Below are 8,048 nucleotides of genomic sequence, written 5' to 3'. Positions count from 1 at the left end.
GGGTCGTGGAAGCACCAGGAGGCCAGAAGGAGGCCGTGCCAGGGAACTGGGGGTGGGACCCCCGCCGATGGATAGAGAGGCAAGCTCAGGACCGGGATGTGCGCCAAGTGAAGGGGTGGGTGGAGCAGGGCCAACGGCCCACGCCGGCTGAAAGATTAGCCCAGACGGAGACGGGGAGAAAGTTACTGGGACAGTGGGAGAAGCTGGAGCTACAGGAGGGGGTGCTTTGCCGGAAAACCCGCGACCCGAAATTGGGAGAAGAAGTGTGCCAGATTGTGGTGCCCGCCGACCAGGTAAATGCATTAGTCTCAGTCTATCATGACCAGTTGGGACACCAGGGACAGGAGAGAACCGTATCCTTATTACGTAGATTCTTCTACTGGCCGGGGCTGGAGGCGTCTGTGCACAACTTGATTCAAGCTTGCCCCCGGTGCATGTTGTTCAAGTCTAGACGAGAGGCCCGAGCACCGATGGTACCTATCCATGCGAAAGCCCCCCTCCACATAATGGCCATGGACTTCCTGACGCTGGGCCGCCCTCAGGATCGTTATCAATACATTCTGGTTATCACCGATCTATTTACCAAATACGCCTGGGCAGTTCCGACGCTTGATCAGACAGCCAACACCACCGCCACAGCTTTATGGCGCCATGTCTTTCAGACATTTGGATGCCCCGAGTTCCTGCACTCCGACCAAGGGGCGAATTTCGAATCCAAGGTAATCCGTGAGTTGTGCCAGTTGTATGGATGCACGAAGACCCACACAACGTCGTATCATCCCCAGGGGAATGGAAGCTGTGAGAGGTTTAATCAGACCCTATTGGGGCTCCTGGGGACTCTAGACCAACAGCAGCAAAGAGATTGGGTGAGTGCTTTACCGAGCCTTTTGCAAGCATATAATAACAGTGTTCACAGTACAACGGGGTATGCCCCTACTTACCTGATGTTCGGCAGGCACGTGCGCATGCCCACTGACCTGGTCTTGGGAGTAGCAGCAGACCGGGAAGAAGCGAGTGTAACGGAGTGGGTGGGGCGCCACCACCAGCGCTTACACTTCGCGTATGAACAGGTGTCAAGGAGAATACAGACGGCAGGAGAAAGGAACAAACGGCTGTATGATCGGACTGCCCGAGATGCCCCCCTGTTACCAGGTGAGAGGGTCCTGGCGAGAGATAACCGGCGGCAGGGAAAGGGCAAGCTAAGCGATCGCTGGGAGGCTATCCCGTATGTGGTCTGCAAACAGCAGAGGCCGGGACAACCGGTGTACACCATCCGACCCGAGGGAAAACCTGGCCCCGAACGTGTGGTACACCGTAATATGCTTCGCCCTTGTCCGAACTACCCTGAGGCCGTGATAGAAGGGCCCGCCGAGCCAGTACCGGAGGCCCCCTGGTTGGAAGGATGGGCTGTGGTACCAGGGAGACCCATGGTAGCGCTGCCCCCGGCCGCCCAGAGGCAGCCAGAGGTGGCACCAGAGCCAGTCGAACCCCCAGTGGCCCAGAGGCAGCCAGAGGTGGCACCCGAGCCAGTCGAACCCCCAGTGGCCCAGATGCAGCCTGAGCTGGCACCTGAGCCGGTTGAGCCCCCGGCGGCCCAGATACAACCAGAGGTAGTACCCGGGCCAGCCGAGCCCGATTCACCCGTAAGGCGCTCCCAACGAGAGAGTCGAGGACGCCCCCCTGCCCGGTACGGGGAGTGGACAACGCCGAGGCATTCTAGGGACTAGAATGTATTGGTGGGGGAGGATGTCACAGGAGTGACGATCTTTGAGGCGGAACCAAAAATTGGGAAGTTTTGGTTCCGCCCGGATGTTTCCGCCCGGACCGGTAAGAGCAAACACCGGACATCCGGTGGCGTCGCGAACGCTGTAATCAGCTAAACTACACACAGCTGGGAGCTATTAAGAGGAGCGCCGGGTGATTGGAGGAGAACAGCACCCAGGGGAGTATAAAAAGACAAGTCAAACCACAGTCTTGGCTGATGTTATCCACTGATGTGTTGGTGTGTATTGTAGTGCTGAGTTGAGCTCGCCTAATACGCTATATTCGGATTGTTGTATTGCTCTCTCTCCACGTGTGGATTATAGATCGATGGAAATGAGGACATCGAAGACCTTAAAGGTGAAGTACTAGCCGGACACTGACATTGTTTGAGAGAAACGGAAGGAGAGGAAAACTTACCACTGTGAGTATATATCTGTGGGAAAAGTGGTGTTTGTGGCTGGAAAGCGCCCTGTCTAGCTGCCTGAGTTACTGTTGGCATGAAGACAACCTAGGACGAAGAAAGATAGAGATCGTGAGTAACCAAAACCCTTGAAGTGAATGTTGATATACATATTGGATTGATTCATTGTTTGAGTGTTCTTAAGAGAGAGATCGAGTGGCCCTACCCCTGGACCAGCGTGGTGGGTGAGCCGAAGGTTTCCGTGGGAAAGTAGCCACAGCAACGACAGCAAACAAACGCTAGGCCATTTACCATCTCCCTATTTCTCGCCCAGAGCGACGTGGAAGAGGACGGGTGTCTATTGTGTGCACTGAGCGTGGTGGGGTGAGTCTTTGGAAATTTTCACTTGAAGTGGTGCTATGTAATGCCGTGTATTGCAGTGTGAGTGCTGTGTCTTGTTTGACGAAATCCCGTTCCCAGTCACTCGTCCCGGGACGGTGAAGAGGAAAGAACGGCGCTAGAAAACCCTGTATAATACTGCTGTAGTGTGCTTTCAGTTCCACAGAATTACAGAGTGGCGGCGAAGAACTGTGCGAGTAGCAGTGTGTGTGAGTACTGTACCTATTATTGTTAACTTACCTGTGTTCTTTCATCATCACAGAGTAGAGGCAGGAGAGATCCGCTGGCCCGAGGTCTCGACGAAAGGGCGCCCCGGTCCAGTTTTCGATTGACCAACGGGTCTCGAGGAACGGGCAGCGTTCGACCCGGTGTGCCGGCGTGGTTCTCGCCCCTCTGTTCATCAACGAGTTCGCCGAGAGGGTCTTGGCCCCCGGCGTCCCAGTACAAACCATTGCTTAATCGCCGCATTGCAGAAACTAGCCAGCGTAAGCTCGCGACCCCTGTAAGTCTCTATGTAACTTGTTACGTCTGCTGATTGACAGGAAAGCGAGTGAGTTGTGTGAGCTGTGGAGAGAAAGAGAGCCAACGTTGAACACTGAGATACTGAACTGTGGAAAGAAAGAGAGCCATACCTACCTAGAAGCTGTAATCAGCGCAGAGGTGAGCAACGTCTTGAGAACGATTCATTGTGTCCCTGTATCCTAGCAGCCATCTGTGGAGAGAAAGAGAGCCAATGTGAACACTGAGATATCGAGCTGTGGAGAGAGTCATACCTACCTAGACGCTGTAATCAGCGCAGAGGTGAGCGAACGTCTTGAGAACGATTTACTGTGTCCCTGTACCCCAGCAGCCGTCTGTGGAGAGAAAGAGAGCTAACGTGAACACTGAGATATCAAGCTGTGGAGAGAGCCATACCTACCTGGAAGCTGTAATCAGCGCAGAGGTGAGCGAACGTCTTGAGAACGATTTACTGTGTCCCTGTATCCCAGCAGCCGTCTGTGGAGAGAAAGAGAGCTAACGTGAACACTGAGATATCAAGCTGTGGAGAGAGCCATACCTACCTAGAAGCTGTAATCAGCGCAGAGGTGAGCGAACGTCTTGAGAACGATTCACTGTGCCCCTGTATCCCAGCAGTCGTCTGTGAAGAGAAAGAGAGCCAACGTGAACACGGAGATATCAAGCTGTGGAGAGAGCCATACCTACCTAGAAGCTGTAATCAGCGCAGAGGTGAGCAACGTCTTGGGAACGATTCATTGTGTCCCTGTATCCTAGCAGCCATCTGTGGAGAGAAAGAGAGCCAATGTGAACACTGAGATATCGAGCTGTGGAGAGAGTCATACCTACCTAGACGCTGTAATCAGCGCAGAGGTGAGCGAACGTCTTGAGAACGATTTACTGTGTCCCTGTACCCCAGCAGCCGTCTGTGGAGAGAAAGAGAGCTAACGTGAACACTGAGATATCAAGCTGTGGAGAGAGCCATACCTACCTGGAAGCTGTAATCAGCGCAGAGGTGAGCGAACGTCTTGAGAACGATTTACTGTGTCCCTGTATCCCAGCAGCCGTCTGTGGAGAGAAAGAGAGCTAACGTGAACACTGAGATATCAAACTGTGGAGAGAGCCATACCCATCTAGAAGCTGTAACCAGCGCAGAGGCGAGCGAATGTCGTGAAGTCGACTCACTGTGTCCTCGTGTCCTAGTTGGAACCTGAGAAGGGGGAGAGAATAAGGAAGGCGAGTGAGTCACCGAGCAAGGACCTGTGGAAAGTAGGCGGTGCACCGCTGTGCGCCGAGTCAAGGTACAACAACAGAAAAAGACCCATACCAGCACTCATTGTGTTTTTATTCTGCCTCCAGGAAGGAAGAGGAGCGCGCCACGAGTAGAGGGAACCCGAGGCAGGAGCCCGTTCCCCCACGTACGACCCCCCACCCTTAGTCATTCATTGGGCCGTGGCCCCCCTGGAGGGCAGAACCTGAAATTAGTTTTAATTTCCCCTTTCCCAGTTCCCCCTATATTTTAATTATTTAACTCAATAAAGAACATTTTATATTTACTTGTGCTCGTTGTTGTCTGGTCATTGGGTTGGTTTTGGGGACCTCCTCGAGGTGGAAGTTTAGAAGGGGCGTGGTTTATACAACTAGTAGCCAGCCCCTGGCCGGTGACAAATCCACTGAGTGCCAGGTGAACATGGAGTTGGCCTGGAGGAGTGGGTTGAAAGCATATAAGTGCATACACCTTAAATCAATAACATACTGTTCATCTTATGCTTCCACTACTGTACTTGGTGAAGATACACTTACTGAGATGGTGAAGAGCAGGTGGTTTGGTCAGGATAAAAAGAAGGTTTGCCTTGATCTGCAGAGTCTTGCCAACAGTAACCATGTACCTTTGTCTGTGTACTGCAAAACTGGAGTGCCTCAGTCAGTGAAATACATCTCCATTTATGAGCCTACAGTTTCATATTACAGTCGATTGGGACGAGTCATTGTGTCGTATGACACAAAAAAAAATTCATGGCACTGTCCTTGTCATAGGACAAAGAAATCATGCATACACAAATATATAGCAAAATGGCACTTATTTCAGACACAACGTGAACTGTTCAGAAAAGTGCGGAGCACTGAGGAAGTGGAAGTCCTAACATCAGCTGGGGATGAAAACACAGATGATGGGGCAGATTTGGGTGACATTATGTATCCACCAAAAGATGACCAAAAGTTGAAAGTCATGGTCCAGTATATTCTGAAGAACAAAAAGATACCTGTTGTACTTCCTGAACATTTTCGGCTTCCATCAGTGGAAATGGAATACCCAAGGCATCTTATTCCAGAAGAGATAATGTGCCAGCACTGCCCTGGCAATGTACTCCTAAGTGATCCAATCCTAATCACACAAAAGGCAAAAATCCTCACCAGCTCACGTATTATTCATGGTAATTCCATAATGCAGATTCATTATTATTTTTTATTTTTTATTTTAATCTACTATGGGAGATTTGGTATACTTTTAAAAATCATTTAATGTTTTGGAAACTGTACTGTGAATTTTGTTAAATCTTTGAATTTCCAGATGTTTCTACCTACTGTAAGTCTTGTCATCAATGTGGATCCTACTTCCGCTACCAGGAGTGGAAAGATGGCATACACAATTTTAATGATCGGATACTCCTTGACCTCCCTTTATGCATATCCATAAGGAATATGCTACAGGTAGTTTTTGATCTTAATTAAAGTAAAGTATGTTTAATTCCGTCCTTTTTTGGGGGAACTGTACATTTATAATTGGTTTTTCATTATTATGTTTCTTTCTTAGGTCCATACTGCTATCAGTAGAGTGGTGGAGTATTTGGAAAGGACTACAGGGGTGAAGTTTCCCTCAGCTGATGTGATTATGCATGGATATCTTCACTTTGAAGCTCTTACAGAACATAACTACCAGTATTCTTGTGTGAACTGTGGGGACCATCCACCAGTTGTCATCATGGACCTCCATAAGAAAGGGGCCTTCCATTTGTCAGGTAAGCATGCTTTCATTGAAAAGTGTTATGATCTAGTATTTATTTTCACCAAGAGTTTCACCCAGCTTTTAACTTCTACACCGATTTGACTTTTGTGTTTTTACATTATTTCTTTAGTAAGTGACCTTTCACCACCTCCAGAAGACTTCAACGGACAGACTGATATGCACAGTTTTTGGGAGGCACTTTCAGTGGAGAGGATTGGACGAGGATTTGTAACAAGTAATTCAAGCAAAGTAACATGGACATAGATCCATGACATGTTTACATCTATCACTATGTAAATATTAAGTAATTTTAACCATTATCTGTTGCTATTTGATGTGATATTTTTACAGGTCAACAACTAAATCCATTTACAGTCCCACCAAGTTTTAACTTTTGGGCACCATGGATAGGTCCAAAAACATGTAGATCAAACCATGTCCTTAATACTGAATTTCAAAAAGTTCGTCCTCCAAAACCAACTGAGGCCTCTGAAATAACAGTAACAGAAGATCGCCTGAGAGAGGAACTGTACAAGCAGAAGGCAAAAACACAATTCATTAGATTTTCTATTTTTAATAGCCATTAATTTTGAAAACATGTGTCTTCTCATATATTAATTTGCTTTATTTTATAGGTTCAGGTGGTTAGGGAATTATGTAAGGAGTGTGGGTTAGATCCATCTGGATCACGGGCTGATCTCCTTCTAAGATTGTCAGAGGAAATGAAGTCAAGGCAGACATATGACAAGGTTTTTCAAAAGATCTGGGCTGCTTCAGGTAGGTTACATTTTACATAGTTTACTTTGTGTGTGCTGCCATTATTTTGAAGGGTTTGCCCCTGTGTGAAATAACTTCCAAAGATGCTTCTCTTTAATTTTCTTGGCTGACATTTTCAGTGTACTCTGTAAGGATGAAACCCTTTTTAGTTGGTTAAACAATTTTTTCCCATCTTAGGTGGTTGGGCTGTAGTGATGTGCCCGTGCGGCATTGTGTACAGCATAAAGTGTAACATTCGAGCAGAAAGCCCACGTGACTTTGCAGACATGTTGCTTTCCTGGAAGCACATGCCAAACGTTATAATATATGACTTCGCTCGTGGGTTAGCTACCCACATGAACCTTAGGGAACCAGAAAGGTTGCCTTTCAAACCCTTTGAAGGACGGTTAAGCCCCCCAACTCCAGACAACTTAGCCAAAGCCAAAGATGGGAAACTTAAGGTCTCTCTACCTTGGCTAAACTGTAAAAAAATAATTCCAGACCCTGAAGGCCATCCAATAACTGGTTCAGCAGAGCATTATGCTCTGTATGACCGGTTCCACGAGGACAATACTAAAGATCCCCGTGATGTCTTGCGGAAGATTCACATGGTCCCACAACTGGCTGGAAAAGTGAACAGTCAAGTTGCAGAACAGCTATTTTCCAGAATGAAGAAAAATAATTACTTTTTAAACATGGCTTTACCGTCAACACATCTGTTCCTTATGAGGAATATTATACACCATCACAACGTGTACAGAAATGAACAACGGCTAGACAGCATAAGAAAGGCTTTTGGAAATGATGTCACAATGAACAGGCACAGCCAGGCAGTGTTGGGTAATTAATTTTTTTTTATTCAATTCTGTTTTAAATGCAGCACATGTATTGCTTAATTTTGAAATATTTAAATTTTTAGTAAATACCATATCCCCGGAGAAGGTCTCAACTGTTCCAGTTGACATTGGTCTACCAACTGGTGAGTAATAAGGGACTCGCTCTTCTCTTGTCAAGTTCTTATTGTTTTATTCTGTATGACAGAAAGCTTATGGAATATCAGTGTTAAGAACTTCTTTCATTTGATGGGTTAGCTTTTTGAACATGGACTAACATTTATGAATAGGAACACCTATAGTCATTTTCTGCTTTAGTTTCAGCAGAGCCAGTGCCCAAGACAGCATCCTATGGCATTCTTAAGGCAGCACCAAAGCCACCGTCCCACGCTGC

The 8,048-nt window shown here is 47.6% G+C and overlaps 2 protein-coding genes across 2 annotated transcripts in view; both read left to right on the top strand.

Annotated features, from left to right (window-relative positions):
- The first annotated feature begins 4,731 nt into the window (after positions 1 to 4,731).
- LOC141282990 (uncharacterized) lies at positions 4,732 to 6,725 on the top strand. The gene is made up of 5 exons (XM_073816226.1): positions 4,732 to 5,493; positions 5,631 to 5,770; positions 5,874 to 6,078; positions 6,196 to 6,300; positions 6,417 to 6,725. The coding sequence occupies exons 1-5, from the start codon at positions 4,749 to 4,751 to the stop codon at positions 6,650 to 6,652; spliced, it is 1,431 nt and encodes a 476-aa protein (XP_073672327.1). The 5' UTR covers positions 4,732 to 4,748; the 3' UTR covers positions 6,653 to 6,725.
- Positions 6,726 to 6,748: 23 nt separating this feature from the next.
- The window catches only part of LOC135745233 (PWWP domain-containing DNA repair factor 3A-like), a 13,880-nt gene continuing 12,580 nt past the window's right edge, over positions 6,749 to 8,048 (top strand). Inside the window, exons 1-4 of the transcript XR_012337934.1 lie at positions 6,749 to 6,842; positions 7,020 to 7,661; positions 7,741 to 7,800; positions 7,973 to 8,048. The exon at positions 7,973 to 8,048 is cut by the window's right edge and continues 391 nt beyond it. The gene's annotated coding sequence lies outside the window, so the exon portion shown is untranslated. The remainder of the gene's footprint in view (positions 6,843 to 7,019; positions 7,662 to 7,740; positions 7,801 to 7,972) is intronic.

Source organism: Paramisgurnus dabryanus, chromosome 1, assembly GCF_030506205.2.
Source record: "Paramisgurnus dabryanus chromosome 1, PD_genome_1.1, whole genome shotgun sequence".
NCBI classification, from domain to species: domain Eukaryota; kingdom Metazoa; phylum Chordata; class Actinopteri; order Cypriniformes; family Cobitidae; genus Paramisgurnus; species Paramisgurnus dabryanus.
This window is presented reverse-complemented; position numbering and strand designations above follow the sequence as displayed.

Bases quoted from the DNA above. Each gene is read 5' to 3' on its own strand.
- LOC141282990 (XM_073816226.1), top strand. From the start codon at position 4,749: ATGGAGTTGGCCTGGAGGAGTGGGTTGAAAGCATATAAGTGCATACAC. The intron at 5,494-5,630 runs GTAATTCCATAA...TTGAATTTCCAG, and splicing joins CAGCTCACGTATTATTCATG to ATGTTTCTACCTACTGTAAG. The intron at 6,079-6,195 runs GTAAGCATGCTT...TTATTTCTTTAG, and splicing joins AGGGGCCTTCCATTTGTCAG to TAAGTGACCTTTCACCACCT.